The sequence below is a fragment of the Genypterus blacodes genome, unplaced genomic scaffold (assembly GCF_046128005.1).
Source record: "Genypterus blacodes isolate CSIRO-AG114 ecotype Tasmania unplaced genomic scaffold, CSIRO-AGI_Gbla_v1 ptg000039l_1, whole genome shotgun sequence".
NCBI lineage: Eukaryota > Metazoa > Chordata > Actinopteri > Ophidiiformes > Ophidiidae > Genypterus > Genypterus blacodes.
The window spans coordinates 3,204,331-3,230,197 of NW_027466852.1; the positions used below are offsets into that span (position 1 = coordinate 3,204,331).

General features: G+C 39.8%; 1 protein-coding gene across 1 annotated transcript; it reads right to left on the reverse strand.

Annotated features, from left to right (window-relative positions):
• Positions 1–567: 567 nt before the first annotated feature.
• Positions 568–25,389, reverse strand: LOC142996715 (uncharacterized). Its single transcript, XM_076147742.1, has 8 exons — positions 24,901–25,389; positions 18,204–18,295; positions 17,286–17,403; positions 15,391–15,521; positions 10,635–10,722; positions 6,645–6,760; positions 2,613–3,006; positions 568–2,125 (listed from the first exon to the last, which is right to left on the reverse strand). The coding sequence occupies exons 1-8, from the start codon at positions 25,187–25,189 to the stop codon at positions 1,434–1,436; spliced, it is 1,920 nt and encodes a 639-aa protein (XP_076003857.1). The 5' UTR covers positions 25,190–25,389; the 3' UTR covers positions 568–1,433.
• Positions 25,390–25,867: the final 478 nt, after the last annotated feature.

The window sequence follows — 25,867 nt, forward strand, 5'->3', positions numbered from 1 at the left end:
TCATTCTGGTTGCATCACTGAAGCATGTAGAAACGCAGAGATTTGGACTCACCTCACAGGCACGTTATAATGGACCATTATCTCCTTGCTATAATCAAAAGTCAACTCATCTCTGGACAGAATCTATCTGAACTTCCACTCACCTCTGGGATGCAAAAACAGGATTCCAAATATTTTGAGTTTCTCTTTTTGGAGAGTCATTTTGTTCCACATACACACACCTCTCCTTTTCCCCAGCACTAGCTCTAGCACTAGCACCTTGTGTCACTACCTCTGACAACATTGTACATTTGATCAAATTCCTGAATTTCCTCTCTTTTTCTTTCCTTCACATGATCAATGAAAGCTTGTGACATCTGTTTAATAAGGATATAACCATCGTGTAAAACACACATTATTATTCAGTAAATGATGCACATAGAAATAATCCAAAAATGACAACAAAAATCAGTCAATATAGGCTTTTAACAACTTTATGTGTAACATAGATACATACTTTCTATAGAAAAATAGCCCTAATTCCCTAAATTTAAATTTTGTTTGCTCTAATGAAACTCAGCGTATGTCTTCCCCCTTCTGATGCATTACTCATGTATGAATGAATTAAAGAAGAAGCCTCTCAACTCTGTCTCAGTCAACTGATTACTGGAAAACTTGAAAAGTGGCAGCACTCAGAACTGTACGTGAAGTCTGCTGTGTACAGTGTGAACAGGAAGAGAGCCAGGACAGGGGGAGTGGGAACAACACCAACTCCTTTTTCACACTAACTCACTAGTCCTCTAATAATTGAAATACCATCAAAATCAGCATTAGTTTGTTCAGAGAAGTGAGTTCAAATTTTGTTTAGAAAATCATTTCCTTTTGCTTTTGTTGAATACCATAGCTAAGTAATGAGCATGAAATGTTACTTTAGCATTTAGCACAATAAATGTTGCTGTCAGAATGGGGGGAGGTATAAAGACAGCAACAGTCAACCAAGTTCTATCAATTCATCAATTAAATTCACTCGAAAATTATACTTTTACCTGTTGCACTACTGATGTCTTGGCTGAAGACCTTTGCTTTTTACTGACTGAAAGACTAATTTTCGCAACTCAACAATTGTCTTGTCCTCCTTATATTTTTTAAAAATGTCTATAAATATCAACTTGTAGATAACTGATAATTTAATCGTTGAAAAGTGAACATGTCTGCTGATGTCTCCTGTTATTGATCGATGTTCTGTTATTGTTGCTTCTGATAATGCAGTAATGGAGCTGACAAGAAAGCAGGCATACAGTTCACTGTGATGGACCTGTCTCTGCTGTAGAGATTATCACGTTAACCAATGTATCACTTCCATCCTGTTCATTTTCTTTAGGCCTGGACACTGTCAACAAGAAAAAAACATATCTAGAAAGAAAAGCATTAGCAATTCTGCCCACTTCCAAAGTTTATTTCAGTTGTCCTGTCCTGGCCTCTGAGCCACAGCCTGTTGCAGACTGCTGGTGTGTTCTTAAGTTGCAGATCCAGGCGAAATGTTTGCCACACTGGTCACAGTTGTATGGCTTTTCGCCCGTGTGAACTCTCTGGTGCTTTTTCAGGTTTCCAGCCTCTGAGAAGCATTTCCCACAGGTGGTGCAGTGGAAGGGTTTTTCCCCTGTGTGCACTCGCTTGTGAGCCTCCAGATTGGACAGGCCAGAGAAGGCTTTACCGCAGGCTCGGCACATGTACATTTTCCTGCGACTGTCACCACTAGCAGCTTGACTTCTGTTAAAACAAGCCAATAGACTAGCTTGTTTCTGGGCGGCAACTGCAGTGTCCAGGCCAGCAGCTGTTGAAGTTCTCCTCATTGATGGAGCTGACTGCGGAGCCACTGAGGAGTCCAAAGTCCTGCTTTTAGAGCTGGTACTAGAAGTACAAGGCCTATTAACATTTTTAGTAGCAATAACTCCAGTTGTAGAAAATGTGGTTTGCAGAGAGTCAGTTTCTTGTTGTTGCTGGGATATACTGTTGCTACTGTGATGCTGATGCTGCTGATGCAATGGCAGAGCTTGTGCAGTTCTGATCCTGGCTGGAGATTTCATCAGTGGAAGCTGGGAGGATGGAGGCGGGACCCCCAGAGCAACACATGAAGAAGACCCAGCTGTCAGAAAACAGAAACAGGGAACAGTTAAACCAGAAATGTGAATCTTTACTGAACACCAGTCACAGTGGCACCCCATTTTTTTTAAAAGTTGGAGGCTTGAAGTGGAGTGATACAGAGCAGGAAACAAGAAGGGCCACACTATACCACAGCAATGTACGAGGGGGAGGCTTTGTATGATAGTATTGGGAACATGAAACAAGGAGTGGCTGCAGCCTGACCTCTAAGCCTCAATATGAAATGAATTAAATGCAATTAATGTATAATAATAATAATGCAAAACAATAGCAAACTCATTGCTTTGTAGGTTACTAGGACTCCTGTACTACTGCACATCATTATAAAGCTTCCATGCAGGTAATGTGTCCGAATGTAACATCTCCAATAACCACAGTGATATGATTTTCAGAAGCACAAAATACAACACAGTACCCTAAAGAAAAAATACTAAGATATAGGATACACAGTGTTCCTCCCACTCATTTACCTTGTGACACACTGGGCTGAATGTGAACTCTGGGACGCTTACTCTCCCCTCTGCTCAGCCTTAGTCTTAAAGCTGAACTCTGCTGTGGCTGAGGCACCAGCTGAGGTTGTAGTTCAGTCTCTATTACAAGAACTCCATCCTGCTCACACTCTGTTGAGTCATTGGTGGTGAAAGAACAAAAACCATTAGGAGATAAAGAATCAGGGGCCCATTGTTTTAAAAATGTCTCAAATTCAAACGCTGAGTATTCAGAGCTTGGAGGGTTGCTGTTGCTGGATCTCTTTTGTTGTTGTGTATTGGGATTTGATGGTGTGTTGATCTCTGGAGCCCTCGGGTGAACCAACACATTACTGCTGCGACCATCTGGAATTGCACTTGACTGTGGTGCTGGAGACTGGGAAAATAACAGAAATAAACTTTAAAGAGATACAAAACAATTCCAGACAATAAAAGCTATACATGGCTGTGATGAGACTGAATTATGTATGATGTGAGTCGACTGCATTGGAACTGCTTTTTAATTAAACATGTGGATTGACAGCCATAAATACAACAAAGAGTGCCGTCTTAATCCTCAAACATGAGAGTCAGAGTCAGAGTATGGAGTACAGAGTCGCCTGGCATTATGGGTAACATAGTGAACCTATTAAACATATACTTTCACTTAATATCTAATTATATATGGAAATATTCCATAAACTTTCATTGCCATGCAGATGATAAACAACTAATCAATCAATAAAGCCAGGTGAGTCCAGGTGAGTTCAGTCAGTTAAATAAACTCCAAGCATGCCTAAAGGACATAAAGTTTTCGACCTACAGTTTTCTCCTACTTTACATAGACAAAACCGAGATTGGCCACCTTAGAAACGCAGGAGAGAGGAGCATCGTGCAACAGTGCAACATCGTGCAACAGAGCAACAGTGCATCGTGGGAAGTCCCCCAGCAGTCTAGGCCTATAGCAGCATAACTAGAGGCTGGTCCAAGGGAAGGCTGGCCGGCCCCAACTATAGGCTTTATCAAAGCCTTTTTAAGTCTACTCTTAAAGGAAGAGAGGGTGTCTGCCCCCGAGGCCGAATCTGGAAAATCGTTCCACAAGAGAGGAGCCTGATGACTGAAGGCTCTGCCTCCCGTTCTACTTTTGTAGATTCTAGGAACCACAAGCCTGCATTCTGTGCAGCGGGGGGTAATAGAGGGGTAATAGGGTACTATAAGTTTCATAAGGTATGATGGAGCCTGATCATTAAGAGCTTTGGGTGAGGAGAAGGATTTTAAATTCTATTCTGGATTTTACCAGAAGCCAGTGCAGCAAACATAAAATGGGAGTAAGATGATCTCATTTCCTCGTTTTTAACATGTGACCTGTGTCCAAATAAGTAAAACTCCAGCTGGTGTAAATATGATCCACATATTGTCAAGCAGATCGGAGCATTGACACCTTGCACTAATGTGACCTTATCTAAATGTTATCTAGATAACAACCTTGTTATTTTCATGATGAATCCAGCTAACGTGATTGCTTCACCTCTACATTTGGAATTGCCTGTAGTCAAACATGTACTGTCTGTTTGTTCATGCGTGATAAGTTCAGTCGTGATAAGGGGGAAAGTGGAGTGAAACTTATGAATGAAAGTAGCTTATTAAAAAAGCCTAGCTACTTTCAAACACCATAATATTTCTATCATGTGTAATGCATCATCATTATTGGATTTGGAGAGAAATGGATGTCTGCAGATCCTAAAAGGAAGCTAGAAATGCAGCCCACATTAAATCATCAAACTATTGTGTCACATTTTTGTCAATTCACTGCCCTTGAAACTGGAGATACAAATGATTTAGAATAAAAAGACCAATTCACAACATCTGTTTTTAATGAAATGATTTTAATTATTTACATTGCAAATCTGGGACAGCAACAGAATTTTACAAAACTGTGACACAATTTTAAAAGCTTGTCTGGTGTTACATATAACTGCTCACTGTATGTGCAAACACTATATTATTATTTCACATCATTATCACACTTTACAAATGCATGTCTTTGTAGAATAAAAGAGGAAATGAATATGAAATATGTACTGTTACAAACAAACTCTCTTGAAGAATGTCATTGAAATAGAAATATTTCTCCCAAACCAGTTTAACACTTTTTCTTTCAAATTGCTTATTGACATATTGCTTATGGTTATCTCGAGCTCACCATTTACTCATATCCATGCCTATTTAGCTGCCGTTTTCTACTCTGATGGCACTTCCTCTTTTGTGCCTTTCCTCTAGTACTCAAAACTTAGTTTTATATGGTATTTTGATTATACTCAAACATCAAACTCACTTAATGTCATGTAACCACTTATATTACATTGACATGAATACAAGTCAATGTATGCTTTAAGTATGCTCAAAGTAACAGATCCAGATTAAAAAAAAGATTTGTAGATCAATTTACATCTTCAGAATTTCAGTGAACAACGGATTCTAATAATTTTGTTGCATGCACACATTTTTGCATTTGGCAGTTTCCTGTGCATTTAAATTCGGTGAGTGTTGCAATGAATGTTTGTATATTCTTCAGTCTTTTGAAATAACAATATGAACACAAAGGTAATTGTTGTGGCCGTAGTTCGTGGTGCTGTTATATGAGACTGTAATGCATTGAAAGGTAACATTTTCTCCAACCGAGGTATATACATGGACTGCGGGGGTAGGACGGACAGAGATGAATTAATTTAATTGGTTCTCCATTGAAAGCAATTTCTGAAAGCAGGTAAGTCTATACTGATGTGTTTAAAGCTGAGTGCAGTGTCCAAGGACTTCTTTGCTGGCCTGTTTATTTGTCTTGTGTCTTTTGATGTATATACTGGGGGCTTCAGTCTGTGTAGAAATAACTGCTGAGAATTTGGAGTAAAAGATACTTTACACAGAACACAGTGATTCATACTCCTGGGCCTTCTAATCATGAATCACAAGGTAAGTCTAGCTTCCAATTAAACACCACATCCTGAATATGATCAGTATCAGAATACAAATTAAAACCATATTGCTATCATGCATGTAAACACACTCAGCGGAAAGAATAAAACAATTTTGGAATATTGGACTACATTTTGGACTTTTGGAAAATAATCAATTGCTCCCCCCTACCCTTTATATGGACACTGGTATTTTTTGTAACATACAGAATGTGTTTGATGGTGCTGGTGCTTTGACTGACAGTATGCTCTGGCATTCTTTAACTGTAATCTATGAGCCATCTTACATTTTGATCCCCACATACAATGAGCTGGGTCCACCTGATATTCACATGGGTTCTATAGTAGTTGGCTGGATCTACCATAATCATGTGTTATGCTCATGTTTAAAAAAAAAAAAGGACTGAGATAAACAGAAACTAGATCAAATTTAGGCCCCACTGGCCTTTTATCTTTGGGGATGGTGTCTCTTTTCATGTTTTTTCAGGTTACTGGGGTCGGAGAACCTCTCAGGACAAAGCGAACATGGGTACGGCCTCTCCCCAGTATGGATGTTCCGATGGATCTTCAGGTTCCAGAACTGGGAGAATTTTTTGCCACAAATGCTACAGCCATACGGTCTCTCCCCTGTATGGATCCTGAGGTGGGACTCTAAATTTGCTGGAGAGCTGAACCCTTTCCCGCAGAACTTACAGATGCAGACCCTCTTTCGGGGGCTTTTGGGCTTCGCTATAGTGTTACTGTAACCCCCCTGGCCCTGACTCTGAACTTCACCCAGAACCTGTTGAGGTGCCTCACCAGAAATCTGAACTCCCTGCATTTGATCTGGAGCCTGCATAGTACAGGAATCCTCTGACAGATCAATCACAGCATTTTGATGTGGCACATCAAACACTCCAGAACCAGCCAGTCCTCTTTCTGTACCCTCAACAGCTAATGTACTCCCAGAGCTGCAAGGTAAGAATGTTAGAGGGGCACAGTGTGAGGATGGCCCTGCGAGACTGTCTTCATGACAATAACTATTTCCCCCATTAGTCCACAGCGAAGAATGGCCATAGCTGACCTCCAAGAAGCCCTGCCCAGACTCCTGCAGGTCAGGCAGTTGATGTGTTGAGTTCTGGGTAGTTTCATCAAATGGGAACATGCCTCTGAAGTCATCTGTGCTGGACTCCACTAATCCTGTCAAAGGACATAAAGCGTCAGGTATACGTCAGTGTCAATTGGCTGAATGTGTTCACTTGATCAAGTTACAGGGCCAAATGTAGTAAGCCTGGCTGGTTTGTGGCGCAAATTTGACCCATTCTGCTCCAAAACACACAGGTGTTACACAGGTGAGGAAGCACAGTTTGCACGTCAGCTCCATAAGTCATCGCAAGTTGCGTGTCTCTCCTTTAGCATTTGTATTTAAGGGAGGATCCCAGACATGATGGGTGTGGATATTAGTTTAAAAGTGTGGTTAATTACATTTCAGTTGAATTTAAATTTCAAATGTTATTGGAGCCATAGATTGTACTGCTTGTACCCCCATCTATCAATGAACACATTAACACAGAATCACAAATGTTGTGGCAAAGTATCCCGGCTTTGTACGTAAGCGCTTCATCTTCAGGAACAGCAACTTCTACCGGATCATAACCATATGCTTTTTTTTTTTTTATTTCCTCTGGAGTTCTTCTGAAGACTCCTGTTGCATTTTTACTTTTATGCGTAATAGACAATCAACTTTGGTTTAAGCAGCTGAAGTTGTATTGTGTCCCTGTAAAATAAAATTCATATTCATTGATTAGAAAAAGATTAGAATAATAGAATAAAATTTAGATTTTCATTTATTGGGCAAGCTCATTGAGGGCTCCATATTGGACAGATTCTAATATGGAGCCTGCACCTTTTAAACTCATTCATACACCGAATGCACTTTGTTCTTTACTTTTATACGCAAGTTCATTCATATACATATGTATATTACAATAATTTCTTTCTGTTGCAACACAACACGTGTAATAAAAGTGCAGGAGAGATTAGAAGTTCAAAAGGGTTAATTACAAGTACCTGTCCCAATTTGTTGAAAGGACAAGATATTTCAACAATTTCATTCCTCTTGTTGTTTGCATGGTGTTGAGCATGGAATGGAATTTATGTGAACCCTACAAAAGAGCAACCCCGACTCTGATTGGAGATGTTTCATGAAATACCATGTGCTCTGCATTGCGACCTTCACTGATTAAGGCAAGAGTTGGTGTCACTTAGCTCTGATTAATAGGAATTCAGACTGCTTGCTAATTTCATAACCGCATTGAAGTAATGTCTCTGATTAATTAATTAGTTGATTAATGCCTTTCCATCATTCACAATTGCTCATTCATAATTGTAGGCTGCCTTAAATACCATTACATTTCACATGTTGTTGCTGCTACACCTTCATTTCATTATTGCATACATTCAGTTGCTAGTCTATTTACTTAGTAATAAATCTTAATTTATTGGCAATAGTAATAGTTCATCTGTGTACAACTTGACAGAGAGTTCACTACTTCTGATATATTGATTGATTGATTGTCTTAATTGAACATAATTGGGTTTGATTACTTTCCTCCCAAATTAATCAAGTAATTTATCCATGATAGGTGGTGCCCTGACAATAAATTCAAATACAGAAGTATTGCTATATTTCTAAGACATAAACTTCATGGTGCTGCAGCGTGAGGCCTAATCAGTAAGCCAGTGGTGCACTGCTGTAAATCATTGTCAGAGCCAACCTGACCCTAAGCTCTGTCCACTGAGTTCAAGTGTGCTGCTTGGCTTCTCGTCTTCTCTTCTGAGTTATGTGTGAGCATAGACTTCTGTTGAACCTAATCGTTGTGCCTCAATGTGTGAATTAAGATTAACTTGAATTAAGTTCATGTTGTGGTGTCAGTCGCCCAGCGAATGTGAAATAGAAGTTGCTGCACATGTCTGTTATAGCCACAGGGCTCATTTATTGTGCATGTGATGTATTGACATGACACTGATTTTGAAAAGGGTTACTTGCCACGTTTCGGCACAAGACTAGTCCTGCTGAGTTTTCAATTAATTAAGATTTTCAAAAAAGACAACATTTAAAACACTTTTGTTGCTTGGTCGGTGTAAAGAAAGAGCTCATTAACCAAGTCAATCATCACTAAACAAACATGGAGGGCTCAGTTGAGTTCCTTCCCTTAGGCATTGCCAACCCCATGGAAAATATAGATTCAGCATTGCTGGATCTATCCAATGACTTAATTCCCACCTACCTGACACAAATCCAAGAGGTTTGTCAGAGCTGGTGTGCAAAACTTTGACAGAATGACAATGGTAAAATGCTAGGAAGCATGACCATTGTTATTGCTGCTATACTCAGATGTGCTAACCAGCTGTTAGAATCGTCTTTGCGCAAAATGAAAACCGACAATAGGGAAAACCCTCAAGCACACAAAAACCAATCTTAATCCCTTAAGCAAGAATGTCTCAAAGAATTACAAGCCCAGTCCAACTCACACAGCAATGAGGATGAACTCTCAAATGAGTTACAAAAATGGAACAGAGAACTAAAACAAATCCTCCAAATGAGTTGGAACATGAAGCCCTTCTTGACACTGGGGCAGTAGTCACTTTGATTTTATCAGCACATTTTAATAAGCTGCGATGACATGCTGCTCGAAAAGAAAAGTGATTTGACTGTTAAACATTTGACCGTTGAACATTTGACTCTACTCCTTCATGGGTACGACCTTGACTGCCAAAGCATGGATACAATTCCCAATGGGACGAATGAGCCTCGTCCATCCTATGTATGTGTCTTGTCTTGAGGCCATTCCTGATCAGTAAAGACTTTCTTGACCGCCTTGAACCACTGATTTACTTCAAGCATTTGCAGATGGCCTCTACGAGACCTGTTGCCTCAACAAGACAAAGAACTCAAGGATCTAACTGATGCATTGTATTTTAATTGGTTTCTGTTTTTCTGTATCAGTTTTGGTATCGGTTTATCAGGATAGCCACTCCCCTGGTTTTAGAATGAAAGAATATGTATATTTAATATGTGTGGAACCCATTCTCTCCTCAACTTCCTATCTTCCTGCAGAGTTAGATGAGTTTTTCAAAAGCTATATTCCTTAACACCTTACAGCCAAGGGCTCTTCTTAAAATGTCAACTTAAAGTACAAAATACTTGTGATGGGTTAGGGAACCCAAACACCCATTTCAACTATTTGTTTGCATAAACCAACTCAGAAATCAACTAAAATGGTTTACTTTTACAGTGCTGTCTTCACAATACATTGTCCATAATGTGTTTAATTGAACAGCATTAACAATAGCTTTTACAATTATGTCAATAATAGCTGTGTATGTTACTATCCACCTAAGAGCCTCAAGGGAAAACAGCTACCTCTTTCAGTGTTTGGAAGAATCTTCTCTTTCTATCAGGTAGTGTGATCCTGAGTGTGGTGGGCTGGAGAAACGCAAATAGGGCGCTTGTGGAGCATTTAATTCCACTCTTTGTATTTCAGTTTCTCATTCTGAGATGCAGATAGACTGGCTGCAAGGGATCAAAGTGCTCATTCTCTAATTGGAGTTTCTGTGAAATGCTCACGTCACAAAAGTTTACACCGTCATTACCTTCTAGTCTTTCCTGAAGATTGACAACATGTGTACTATTGCGGGAGCTAAGATTTTTCAGTTGGTTTAATTTCTCCATTAAAAAGTCCTAGCACAACTGAAGGAGCTGTTTGTGTTTGATAAAGGAGCACCCCTCCCCTGCTCTGTATTCTACTTAACACATGCTCTGAGTCATGATCTAAAAAATGAACTGTGGCCCCAAGAAGGGTGAAGAAATATCTGATTGATTGCTAAGGGGTCAAACAATCAATTGAAGGTAACTGCTGAAGATGTGCACAGCAATTCAGAAGTAATGGGGCCTGATTGTGATTATGATCGGCGGGCGGATGAATGGGCTGTATACGTCAAAAATAATAAGTGCGGTCATTACATTAATTGGAATAATCCTGGTGTGGTGCAGAGGACAAGTTACACTCACCTTCCTGTATGCTGAGGCCTGTCTGGCTCTCTGTCAGTTGCTCCACCTCTTCCACCTTAACCAGCACTACATCTGGCTCCTCTTCCTTCTGCAGACACCCACGCAGGCACGCACACACATGCACACACACAGACAGACAGACAGAGAGAGAGCGAGAGATGAAAAGAAAGAGCTGATCCTACTTGCACTGAGGTGTAAAATGCTTTAAAGTTGGAAAATGTGCTGACTTAAACCTTAAACCTCTTTGTTTCTCTACAGAGAGAAACTACATAACAGGAATCAGAAATCTTCAGAAATCATACATACAATATATATTAAGTGCCCTTCAACCAGAGTCGATTTGTCTGAAAATTCAAAAACACACAAGGTGCAGCAGGATCCTCAGTTTTTGATCTGATACATGGACACCAACTGCTCTCTGGAAATCGCGTAAGGATCTGGCAGTATGCCATTTGCAGTGTTTGTCAGATATCCGCCCTTCCAAGGGATTGTTTTACATGCATAATCTCGGCATGGCTGCCTGCCTCTACCTGAAGGCGCCTCCACAGGATGTGAACCATCTAACCATTCCATTCATGGTTAAGTTACCATCACCAGTAATCGGCATGCAGGAAACACCTCAGCTATTAGACATAACTTAATGTCTGACAAGACATTTTAACATGTTGGACAAAACATTTTATGAGGACAAAGACAATCAATTAAGGAGCAAATAATTTCCATGAATGACATTAAGCAGACACATTATCAAACATGTATAGTATACTGAGCATACTGTCTAAATAAAATGTTTTATCTTAAATTTAAGATTACTTATTACAATCCACAATCCACTTGGCTGTTTTCCAGTCCTCCTGGCTGCCCGGAAGACTACCCACCCCAGCCAGTCAATGAGTGTCTTGACCCACAAGGCTCTCCGAATCCATAATACATCCACCATCCTGCCACAGATCAGGACTTGTCAAAGGGACATTTTCTCTTCCTGTCTCGCTTTTTTTCTTTTCAAGGCTCATGTTATCTTTTGCTTTCTTATTGTATTTTGGCCACCTGCGGTTCCAGTTGGACACCTTGCTGTTCGTGGAGACAGAATCTCTCTTTCAACCTCTCGTAGGTTTCTTCCTTTTCCTTATACATTAAGGTTTGTGGGAGTTTTTCCTCCTCTTCCTAGAGGGCTCTGAGCAGGGTCAGGAATCGTCTGTTGTTGTGGGCCTCTGAAGCCTTTTGAGACATTGTATGTGACATTAGGCTGTACAAATAAATTTGATTTCATTTGATTGACGAAAAAACAGACATTTACTAGGGATTCCATAGGGATGCTCAAATTCACAGCGGTAGAATGCATTTTTGACTGATGTATGCTGTTGCATTAAGTTGTATACTGCTGACTAATGTAATTCATCCAAAGGTTGGCTGTTGGGCTACTAGAAGAAGAAATATGACCATGACTCTTGTGTTTGAAAATGAAATGTTTCATCACCAATCACTGATGTGATGCTAATAACATCATACACCAAAGACCTCAATGCTCCTGTAGCTACTTGTACTCTACCTCAGGGTCTACATATAAGGTTTAACAACAACAATAGTAGAGATAATACAACCTTCCTCCTTTCTCTCTATCTCTCTCTCTCTCTCCTCTTTCTATATAAAAAATGATCTCCAAAATATCCTACAACTGTATGCGCAATGTCATGTACAATGTCTGCTTCAATAAAAACAAATTGAAAAAAATAAAATAAAAAATGCTCCTGTAGCAGCACCACTTTGAGTATTTGTTTCATGTTTCTAGAATCAACGCAGGCCGGTAAGACTGATGCTGGATAATCGCACTCCAGACAAAGGCTACAATTAGACTGCAGGTATAAAGTGGCTCAGATCCAATTTTTGTAATCTGATCTTTTCATATCAGATTTGGGCCAGTTGGGCTATGTTCAGACTGCAAGTCTCATTTCTGATATATTGCTCTTATCTGATATATTTTTGTTAGGCTGTTCACATTGATTTTTGAGTGTGGCCTGCGTGCGATACCAGACTGAACCGATCATTCTCCTATAGTGACCCGCCTGCACAAAATAACTTTACGTCACTTACTACATGCTTGCCCAGACATAAACAATACTCGAGTAAAAAAGGAGGTAGCAGTTCTCCTAGAAATTACAGAAATGACAAATTATTATGCGGGTAAGGAGGCAAAAGAGTGCTAGGATATGTTTTTGCAAATTCTTTTATTGAAGACAGTATCTGATGACTTAATAATGAGCATGCATTTTATTTACATGGAGAAGGAAAGACAGTAATGACAATAATATGTAGTCTTACACATGAAGATGGGTGAAAAGAGAACAGAACATTTTTCTGCTGGTTAAGGTTGTTTGCTTGATTATATCATTGCTGTATGTAGGCTAGATGAAATCATTTACCAGTCCAGATAAAAATGGGCATTCAGCTATATAAATCATGAAGCCCCTCTCCCCCATCCACAGAGGGAGAAGGGAGAAAACTGCAGCCACCAAAGGGATCATGCACATGACAAGCAGAGGCAAGAATAAAAAGAAAGAAAAAGATAAGAAAAAAAGGAAAAATAGACTGTGACAACATGGCCTGAGTCCGATCCATCAGTGCTGTGTGCCGTGTTTGAAAATGATGAAAATATCGTCATTTCTGCTGCCTCCATTCTTTCAAGATATTAACAATTACAATAAAGGACATTCTGAGATCAAGCAGCTCAGCCATTTTGTCCAATTCTAACCAAAACAAACTGTTCACGCTATATATGTGGGGATTTGTGTTGATAAAATTAACATTTGTTTCATGTGCAACAAGGGAAGAATTACAAACATCTTTTGTAATGAACACAAGAGCTTCAAACGACAACGGAGCTTACGCTGTGTGCCGTCGTGTAGAATATCAGATGCAGACATTCCTCCACCAAAAACACAACAGTCTACAAAATAATAACATATAACCAAAATGTGGTTATATGTTTTTATTAACCAAATTGTGGTTCAAGGTTCATGTTGATATTCAGACTGACCTGACGAGCCTTGGCAATGCAAATGCAGCAGGGTGCTACCGGGGGGACATGTTCATTTTAAGGCCAGCTATTGGTTTTAAAGATGGTTTGATCAAAGGTGCACTTGGTCATTACGTGGCCTATTTCAGAAAGTGCCATGTGCCTGGGAGCAGAATGATGACCTGTGCAGAGGAGTGTCAGTGACATCAGAAAAAACTAGTCTGCCCTCATGCTTTGTTGTATGCAAATGATTAATTGTGCATTGTTTCCAGGACTTCCTTCAGTAGTTATGTAGAGTATATGTCCATGTTTGAGCCGTTACAAGTTTCCCTCTCTTTACAGAAGCGTTGTACCATACATGTTAAAAAGTCGAACACTAAATTCAAGGTCAAGTCTGTTTGTGGTGGATTTCGTCAGCACAAACATAGCACTATCAAATGCACTATTTTTTCATTATTTGAAAAATGTGCTGAGCCAACGTCCCTCTCATAGGGACAGTGATGATAGAAATTAGGTTAGTATTAGGAACAATAATACAATTTGTAAAATCTATTTGTAATATGTAATTGAATGCCCTTTCTAACAATGCAAAAGGATGAAAGAAGTTGTGCCACATTCTTTTTCCCAATGTGTGATGACACAACCAGGAAATCAACATGTCTTCCTTAGGCTTTCACAGTTTTACAGTTACTTGCATTGGATATATCAGATATTTGCAGTTAGACATTAGAGATTGTTCATCACTGAACTCCAACAACTCCAGAACTAATTTTTTCGGAGTAATGGACCTCTCGGGATACAGGCTATCAGACAGATTTTGGAGTTTGAGATCTCCTTTCATGCTGTCGAATATGAGTATTGTTAATGTCTGGGTGAGGTTGTAGTAAATGCAAATTATTTATTATATTGCGCAGGCGGGTCACTGAAGGAGTGTGATCTTTTCAGAATGGTATCGCATGCAAGCCACATTTAAAGATTAATGTGAACAGCTTGAGAACAAAAATTAGATGAGCAATAAATTGGAATTGGGCTGGCCGCCTGAAAGAAGCCAAAGACAATGGAAACAGTTCCGCTGGTTTCCCAGGAATTCTCTTACAAGCAGATTTCAGGATGGCTTTTTTGCTGGTGCAATTTGAGATTTCTTATCCAGGCAAATCCCTTTCCACAAAGTCCACAGCTGTATGGTTTTTCCCCAGTGTGAACTCTCTGATGTTTCTTCAGGTTGCCAGCTTCTGAAAACATCTTGCCACATGTGGTGCAACGAAAAGGCCTCTCTCCTGTGTGGACTCGTTGATGAATCTCCACTTTTTTGGGCCGGTTGAAAGCTTTGCCACAGTAGCTACAAACAAACAGCCTTTCCTTGCTACTAGTCCGGTTGTAAACGGTGCCATGGTCACTGATGGACAAACACTTGGGAAAACCAGAGCGACCGCTTATATTGCTCTGACTCCAACTGTTATTATTGGAATGAGATGGGAAATCAGATGCTGCTACTGAGTATGAGCACGACGGCCTCCTTTCTCCTACTTCAACTGTAGTATCATCAAAAAACTCTTCGACCACAGAGTTGGCGTTTATATTGTTAGAAAGCGCTTCAAACTTTAAGCCACTGCTACAGTCATCAATATACTGGTGTTGGTTTACTGTTTCTTGCTGATTTAGAGGAGTGGGGTTGTGAGGCAGCAGGTCTCGACCCAAAGAGGCACTGATCTCAGACCTAAGGAGAGGAGAGGAGTCACTGACCTCCGCTCCTCTGTTGCTGCTGCCACTGGCATGACTGGTCCTGGTGTTCTGCATCTGGGACTGACAGGAAGTAGACTGGGTGCCGTGTGGTCTCAGCCCTCCACGTCCACCAGGGCCACACTCCACCACTCCTACAGAGACGGAATATAAGGTTAGCTTTGGTGAAACATTTATAGATAATAATTAACATTTCTTCCTTCAAACTAATTAAAATTTAATTTCAGTGATCTCTGTGACTCAGTGTTGACCATGACTATGACCAATACGCGAAAAGGGCGAAAAACTGATAAGAGGGGGAGCGAAATAAAAAGTTTGGGAACTACTGACCAAAAGGAAGAAGATATAAAGTGAATAGTTGGCCCAAGCACTGAGCCTTGAGGAACGCCCTGTTCAACTCGCATGTGCGTGGAGGATTTATCATCAACATGTACAAACTGAAATCGAATTCTCTAATGCCAATTGAAGTTTCCAGTCACTGTAATATGATGGGATTATCAACTGTACCTGATGCCGCACTAAGCTCTAACATGACAAGTACAGAGAGAAGTCCTTTGTCTGCTGCAATCAAGAGGTCAGATGTGACTTCCACCAGTGCTATGGTGGGCTCTAAATTTAGACTGAAAAACTTTGAATTAACTATTGTCTCTTAATTACAGCTACTTTGTCGTAGTTACTGTGATACATAGCCTGCAGCTAAAGGAAGATTGATCATATCTAGCTAAGACAAGCAAATTGGGAGAAAGACTTCAGCCTAGTTGGGATTGGGTCGAAGAGACAGATAGATGGTTTAGTTTAATGTGACAGATTTTAAACCCACATTGTCATCTGAGCCATGTGTTTTTCTTCTACCCAAGGTTACTGGTTTGGTTACTTTATAATGTGTACCATAGTGGGAATACATTTACAACCCTGCCAATGTATTGCCATCTGTGGGACCTCAAACGACTTACTTCTTTTAAACACTAAGCACAAATAAATGATGAATTTCACATCTTAAGGCCAGACATTGTCTACTGTGAGAATGGAAATTCTCTAACCCCTTGTCTTCAATGGCTGAACGACACCATACTTTCTCTTAAACTTGAGAAAAAAATCAAATACACAATGAGGACACGCTGATAAGTCTTTTCACAAATGGCAGCCAATTCTACTTCACAAATCTGCAGGTTTTGCCAGACTAAAGGCTGGTTTATTAAATACTAAAATAATATAATTCCTTTTTATGCATATTCTTTATCCTAGCTGACAACGGGCCAGGATGGGGTGAATTTGTTAAGGGATTTGTACCTATGTGTGGGAAGGTAAGCAACATGAAGCAACATATCCGCAGACTGGAAACAGCTGTGAATACCCTGATGGGCGGGTCTTGAGGCAAGGAGACCGTCCAACCCATTCTTATATTTGGATACTTATGATAAATAAAAACAATTGAAATGTGTGATAACATTCTTTCACATTGAGCTTTGGTGCACAGTTGCTTATGTGTAAAACAACACGTACTTGGCATGCATGGCCACAGTTTTGCAACTAGATAGCTAGATGGCTATACAACGCTACGCATATCATCAAAACATGCAGACATGCCATTATATGCATCATCAATACAAATAAATAAGGCAAGGGGGCCATACATGATTCAGCTGAGGCTATTCAAGATGTTGTCGGACAGGTTGCATGATGCACATGGCCGACTTGAGCCCCAAAAAGCAGGGGAGTGTGTACTCATGTTCTTTGATTTCTGATCACTCACAGCCCTCAATGCTAAGTGAAAAGTTCTATGCACTCTGATGCAAACCATGGTGTTACAAGTAAATCGCTATGCACCTAATTTCAAGAATGTTTTACAATTATAGTTGATCAACCAAACACATTGTGTAGATTCACAACAAACTTACCATCATCTCCAATGAGTGCCACATCTTGCTCTTGTTCTTCATCTTGATGGATATTTCCCTCCATGTTCTCCTCTTTAACAAATACTGGATCTGGCTCCACCAGCACCACATCTGGTGACTGCACAACAACAGAGCAAAGGGCTGCTTCATATTCATTCATTCACCCACACTACTAGTAACCCAACCTGCTTCCTTTGCATAACATTGAAAATAAATGTTTCACAAGACAGATAATGTATCTGATACCTAAGTGAAGATGAGGCATATACTGAGGAAATTGCAAATGCAAATGGAAAACTCAATGTGTCAAAAATATTCACAAATGGGGGATCAATGCAAAGCAAAATCAACTGAAAAATATTATCATGAATATTTTTTGCCCATATCGCCCAGCCCTAGTGTGGTTGCCTTACTTGCAGTTAGGGTTGGGGTGACGCGGCGGAAAAACTAACAAAATTGAATAAACAATATGTTGGATTGTAAAACAGAGATTATCAGTCAAAAGGTGGCTATTTGTGGAACAAGGCATTGCAAAATCTTTGTTACATTTGTTTGTTTTCAAGAGAAGATGATTGAAGAAAATATTGAAATATGACATAAGTTTGATATTTATTTTGGGAAAAATAATTGCTATATTGCATAATAAATATAATCTATAGATTAATCGACTGATCGAAAAATTATCTGTAGATTAATCGTTAAAAAAATAATCGTTAGGTGCCGCCCTACATACAGTACATCCAGAAAAAATGCATGTGTTGAGGTGAAGAACATGACCTCAAAGTAGCAAAATGCGCGATTTCAGTACCAAAATTACAACCCATTTCCACTAGGCAAGACGGGAATGGGTAATTTGTAAAGTAAACTTAAACAAACACTAAATATTTACCTTGGTGCCTCTGTTATATTTATGCTTACCTTTTTTTGGGTGCTGTCAGAAAGGACAGGACTAGTTGCATCCCTTGTGGCAACTCGGCTATGCCATAAACCCACATCCATTTCAAAATTGCCTTTAACAAAAACAGAAAGACAAAGTTAGAAACACTGACATAATTTGTTTCTATAGGTGTTCATTCATTGTAAATTGAGTGGTATAACACATTCAACTGATCAAGAATATGGATCCTGCTTTATTTCAACCCAGTTGTAAGGTAAATGCATTTAAACCTTTTTTCAATGAGGACAGGTTAACAGTCACGTCAATTCCCTATTACTTGATACCATTGCTCCTTTAAAAGAAAGGTCTGGCCCAAAACCTGGTCCCACTGGTTTATGAATGAAATCAATTCACCCAAGCAGGTCTGTAGACAGCTAGATCATAAGTGGCTTTCATCTTAACTTGAGGTTTTCCCATTTGCCTGGTCTGATAGCCTTTTTACATAAAAGCTAGCTCTCTTCTCTGCTAGAACAACGTAAGAAAATGTAGGCTATGTCTCAGACTTGCACTGTAAGTGTACAGTTTAAAATGTCCTAGAATGCTTTTGCATGTATTGCCATTGACCAACTATGCATATACCAGATGCCCCAAACCACGATTTAAAATTAAATATGATGTAATGTACCTTCGCAGTAATATACTGTCGATCATGAATATATTTTTTTCCACAACATGCATCCATGGTTTACAATTTTGGTTATCCTGTCATTGAGTACTTTTCTCCTGCTTAGTGTGTAACAATGTCAATGTTCGTTCTTAAATCATACCTGCATATTTCCCATAGGATATATCGATTGAGAAGAAAACCAACTGAATGAGACATCCTTGGGAAAGGGTTTAGACAGCACTGAATAAAAGAGAGGAAACCAACCAACCTACTACAGTGCCAAGGCAAACCCACACGCATCAACAATGGCGAGAGGAAAGGACATATCCAAGGATATCAGGAAGAAGGTTGGGACAGCCCATCAGTCTGGGGAAAGCTATAAGACCACCTCCATACATCCATTGTAAGACAAATAATTTACAAATGGAGGGCATTCATCATGACTGAACTTGGCCTTATTTCAATAAAGAGGCACACAAATAGAATAGATCAGTGATTCTCAAACTGTGGTACGCGGGCTCCCACCGGTGGTACACGGAGGTACGCGGCGAAAAAAACAGACATTTTCTCTCGTTTAAACGAACTGAATTTGGGGCTACAGGGACTCTCCATCAATTTGTTTGAAGTATGCAGGACAAAATTAACGCACTGCTTAAAAAGATGGAGTTGTTCGAAATCAAGGTCAAAGCAGGTGATGTTTCAGCTTTCCCTGCTTTGGAGAGCTTTCTGTCTGACAATGACCTGGCCCTTGAAGATGGAGTCAGGGACAACATTGTTGCACACCTTGTCTCACTCAGACATCAGTTCCGGGAATATTTCCCAGTGATGGCGGAAGAAAACAACTTGATGAGAAATCTGTTCAACATCGAAACCTCTGAAATAACAAAGGACTTCACTGTTGGTGAGCAGGAAAGTTTAATAGACTTGTCTTGTGATGAAACATTGAAGACTGCTTTCAGGAAGCAGCCACTGTTGGACTTTTGGATCAAGCAACAGAGTGAGTACCCTGCACTTTCAGACAGGGCTGTTCGCTTTCTGCTTCCTTTTGTGACCACATATCTGTGCGAGAAAGGCTTCTCTTCACTTGCCGTCATAAAAACAAAATACAGAAGCAGGATGGATGCTGAACCCAACCCGAGACTGAAACTTAACTCAATTGACCCAGACATCAAAGGACTGTGTGAACAGAGGCAGGCACACCCTTCTCATTAGGCCTATAAATTATAAATAGTTGCCAAAAGGCTGAGTTTGTTTGAAGTACAGTTGATGAGTGAAATGCACTTTTTATTAATGTTCTGCTGTTTTTTTGAGAGTTCTAGTACCGATGGTCAAAATAAATTATATCCTAATGAGGAATAAATGTGCTTCCTGTGTGCATTTTGTATAGCGGCTGAATAGGGTAGGCCTACGCTACTGTATTTTAACATCGGCCATAGAAGTGGTACTTGGAGAGCCAAATATTTTCTGAGGTGGTACCCGATGTAAAAAGTTTGAGAACCACTGGAATAGATAATTCTAATAAATGCCAATATATAACAAAACAAAACTTATATTGATTGATATTTTGTATAAGTGTAATAGGGACATATGGACATCTTAGACATATGGACAGCTGAGATACATCTTTAATAATGCAACATTTATGGGAAATAAACAACAAAGCCTTGCGTAGACAAACACGACACAAGTACTTGTCAGGATCTTTACATTGCCAAAACTATGGTTAATTACTATATAATGGTTCCATTGTTGCTTACATGTTATTATTAAAAGTAGAGTTGAGGCGATATTTTACTAGTTGCTATGGTGCACTGTATAAACCATATGTTGCATCATTTAGGGCCTAGAACTAGAGCATTTTCTGCGGAAGAAAAAATAAATAAAGCAGATTTGCAAAACAAATGGACCACCCAGATGCGATCCAGAACCCATGGTGTGCCAGCACTGGGCCACACAGAAGGGTCTTGCTAAGGAACAGGAGGAACATCTCTTGCACGTTTTCAGACTGGAACAAACTCAGACGTCGTGCCCACCACCATGATCAGAGGGTTGTGCTACGAAAAAAGCTCAACAGACCATGGTATTGTTTGCATAAACTGGCTCCACAAAATCTAAACCCTGCATCTGGGGCTTAATCGGTATCATGATTATACTCAACACACTCTTAACACCAGCTTCCTTAATGCATGCTGCCATAAAAGGGGGAGTGTCTGAAAGACAAGTCTATAGCAGACCAAGATGGAATGGTCTTGTACAGCATGACAGCAAAGAGCACCATCGTATTGAGACATTCATGACTTGAAAAATTGATTTGGCTTCATTAGCAAATACACCCTGTCTTAAGTGTTATTACTGTGTCATGTTGACTGAATATCCTCTGTGATAAAATCCTTTGACTAAGCATTATTCATGAAATGCACAGCAAAGCAAGTAAGAAGCGTACATACAGTCAATACTGTCTGCCTTTTGCAGACAATCTGTAGCATTGGTAAAGCATTCCTCCGTGGAAATCAAGCAGATTTTTGAGTTATCCAAATATCTTGGCTCCGCCCTACAAAAACGTCACCTGCACAAGACTTTCCTGCAGGGAAACGGTGACATCATTTTCCAAAGGAGTTGACTGGTCAGCAGATGGCACTTTATATTTCTGACAAACTCAGATGCTGTGTACCAGACTCGCTGTGGAGCATGAGTTACCATGACAACAGAGTGCGATTAAAAGTGAGGCACAAATAGCAACTCATCTTACTTTACAAATCTACTTTACAAATTTTATATGTACCTATACTCTTTATTGCTTAAGGGCCAGGATGGTGTGCACGAATGGTAGGGTGGTTGGGTTTCAGGGTGGGTTCCCTTTATTTTTTTTCCCCTCTCTTTTTCTCTCTCTTTGTGGAAGAAGATGAATGCTATATACAGTGGGATGCAAAAGTTTGGGCAGCCTTGTTAATGTTCATGATTTTCCTTTATAAATCATTGGTTGTTAAAAAAAAAATCAGTTAAATACATCATATAGGAGACAAACAGTGATATTTGAGAAGTGAAATGAAGTTTATAGGATTTACAGAAAGTGTGCAATAATTGTTTAAACAAAATTAGGCAGGTGCATAAATTTGGGCACTGTTGTCATTTTATTGATTTCAAAACCTTTAGAATTAATTATTGGAACTCAAAATTGGTTTGGTAAGCTCAGTGACCCTCGACCTCCATACACAGGTGAATCCAATTATGAGAAAGAGTATTTAAGGTGTAAGGTTATTTAAGGCAATTGTAAGTTTCAGTTAGAACATATTGAGGAAATGGAAGACCACAGGCACAGCTCAAGTTAAGGCTCGAAGTGGCAGACCAAGAAAAATCTCGGATAAACAGAAGCGAAGAATGGTGAGAACAGTCAGAGTCAACCCACAGACCAGCACCAAAGACTTGCAACATCATCTTGCTGCAGATGGAGTCATTGTGCATCGTATAACTATTCGGCGCACTTTACACAAGGAGATGCTGTATGCCAGAGTGATGCAGAGGAAGCCTTTTCTCCGCCCACATCACAAACAGAGCCGCTTGAGGTATGCTAAAGCACATTAGGACAAGCGAGCTTCATTTTGGAATAAGGTGCTGTGGACTGATGAAACTAAAATTGAGTTATTTTGGCATAACAAGGGGCGTTATGCATGGAGGAAAAAGAACACAGCATTCCAAGAAAAACACCTGCTACCTACAGTAAAATTTGGTGGTGGTTCCATCATGCTGTGGGGCTGTGTGGCCAGTGCAGGGACTGGGAATCTTGTTAAAGTTGAGGGACGCATGGATTCCACTCAATATCAGCAGATTCTGGAGACCAATGTCCAGGAATCAGTGACAAAGCTGAAGCTGCGCCGGGGCTGGATCTTTCAACAAGACAACAACCCTAAACACTGCTCAAAATCTACTAAGGCATTCATGCAGAGGAACAAGTACAACGTTCTGGAATGGCCATCTCAGTCCCCAGACCTGAATATTATTGAAAATCTGTGGTGTGACTTAAAGAGAGCTGTGCATGCTCGGAAACCATCAAACCTGAATGAACTAGAGATGTTTTGTAAAGAACAATGGTCCAAAATACCTTCAACCAGAATCCAGACTCTCATTAGCAGCTATAGGAAGCGTTTAGAGGCTGTTATTTCTGCAAAAGGAGGACCTCCTAAATATTGAGTTCATTTTTTTTTTTTGTGGTGCCCAAATTTATGCACCTGCCCAATAAAATTAAACAATTATTGCACACTTTCTGTAAATCCTATAAACTTCATTTCACTTCTCAAATATCACTGTGTTTGTCTCCTATATGATGTATTTAACTGAATTTTGTTATCCTAACAACCAATGATTTATAAAGGAAAATCATGAAAATTAACAAGGCTGCCCAAACTTTCGCATCCCACTGTATAACCACAACTGCATTTGTACTGTATAGCCCCTGACTCTATCTGGAATGTAATTTGATGTAATCTAGCAAAACCAGCAATTATACCTAACAAACAACAGTGATGTAATTTAAACTAGCAGGATCAGATTGATGTCATCATATTATGTCATCGTAAGTGGCAATGTTATTTTAAATCTGTTTCTTTGGTTCCTTTTGCACTAATCATGTGAAAGACTACTTATTACTATCGTTCCCTCTCTATGTATAAAATACATTCTCAGAAAATGTTCAATAACCACATATAGTCTTCAGTAAAAAATATAATATAAAAATAATTTGGCAAGTGAGGCAGCTATTATGACTTCAAAAAAATCTGACCAAAGGCTGAATTTAGCTACCAAACCCCTTAATCTCCCCTGGTCACCTGATGTGCCCTTTGTCCACAAGGGCTGTGGAGTTTTTGCCTCAAACTCAACAATGCAGAGATGTGAACTGTGTCTTATTTGAGCACCTTCATTGTGTAAACATGAATAAAAGCTAAAAATGAATGCACTGAAAACCTCAATAACGCTTGGCTTTTTAAACAGGACACCAACCTGCAGTCTGGCAGCATCCACACATCAACAAATGGAATTACAGGCACTTGTGCTAAAGCTAGCATCTAACAAATCCCCTGGTAGTGATGGTTTTACACCGTACTTTTATAAATTACTTTGGAAAGTTGTTCGAAATGTATTACTCAACATAAAACAGGTGTATACAAAGGCTGGAACTACTACCAAGTATGAAACAATTTATACTTAATCCCTCAGCATGGAAAAGATAAGAGGATTCTGGAAAATCTAAATACAAATTGCTGTTGGGTGCCACTGGGTCACAAATAATTGATAAAACACAGTCCAGGAAGGAGGGGACAGGGAAGAGCAATACATAATATCAGATTAGTTTTAGACGTAATCAACTACTCTACCAATCACTTTTTTCAGGGGGGAAAAAAGTGACTGAGTAAATTAACGGTTTTACCTTTAATTCTTTTTTGACAATTTGCCTACTAAATGCCTTTTACATGTTTACCAACTGATTTGAGTGCTTGAATATATTGAGCCATTCTATTACTGTCGCTAACAGTGATTAGTTATTTATGCTCACAGAGGTTAGCAGAGGTTTGTTTTAAGAAAAATATTGCATTATTCTTATCGTTTGGAACCCCACAACCCAGCAGTGAGTTTGAAAGGCATGTTTTCTTTTAGAAAAAAATTGCCTTGATTTATGGAGAATTATCAAATTTCCAACGGTCCTTGAACTAGTGCGGATAATGCCTCCGTCGGGGAAAATTGGTCTGTTCATTGGAAATAGAGGTGGCATGGTGGTGTAGAATGTGTGGACTTGGCATTGTGCATAATTTTGTGACTGGTATGACTCTCGTGCCACTGTATAGTGAAATGGTTTCCTCGAGTTGAAACCTGTAAATAGTTTTAACTGCGTCGAGTATCAATCAGCGGTGCGTACACATACAAGAATTAAGATTGCAAACAGTTGTAGTTTACAAAGTCTGTACACAGGCCATTTGAAGAGGCAAACAAAACTGAAGGACCATGACTCCCGCTGTCCCTGGGATATTTGCTAAGTTGATCACAATTGTGTAAATGTAGCTATTTAAGAACTAATTTACCTGCAGGGGGTGAAGACTCTCGGAGGATCCGGGTGTTTATTTGCACTCTCGGGCGGCTGCTCAGGACGCTTTCCCGGAGCCTCCTCTCGGCATTTCCTCGGGCCATCTTCAACTCCAGCAAATGCAGTTTCCTCTTCAATGCCTTATTCTCCCTCTGGCACTGGGACATCTGTAAACTCACAACTGCATAGTCATCGTCCACCAGCTTGCAGATCTCCGCTACGGCTGCATTAGCTAAGACCTCCATGATCGAAGCCAGTTGGGTCTGGAAGGCCAGGCGGCTGGACATTGTTACTATGGACTAACGTTAACGCTATAGTTGCTCCTTGGCGAGTAAATGTGGTTTATATATTAATGCCGGTCGAGGGAATTCCAGAAATGCGATCGAACTAACACATTACAGCGCAATCCCTGCAAAGGGTAAACGATTGTTTTCCTTATCTACAGTCCCTGGCGTCACAAGTCTTCTCCTGCTTCTTTGTCTTCTTCTTCCTGGGTTAGGCAGTTTACGCGCATTAAGAGTATGTTGCTGCCCTCTTCAGGTGGACGCCAGCTCAATCTCAACATTTGACATACATAACTTGAATCTCTCAGTATATTCCTGTATTGTGGAGATATTCATATACAGCTGCTTTCTATTTTTGGAACAGATTTTACAGCTCAGGAGAATATTTCCAAATCTCTCCAATTTCACATTTTTAGCCCACAGCTCCCCAACATCATTGTTGTGATTTACACCTCATCTCATTGATTTCTTTCAAAGCTAACAAGTTCTTTACAGTACTCAGTTGGCTAGATTGAACAGTATGATCTGCCTTTTTCCTATGTCTTCCATCTATTTTGCCACATGATTCATGATTGCGCCTTTTATGATGTGTATTTCATTGCGCCCATATTGAAGATCTACCTCATTTTCTATATTTGAAATGTGTTCTACAGTGGGTAAAATAAGTATTGAACACGTCAC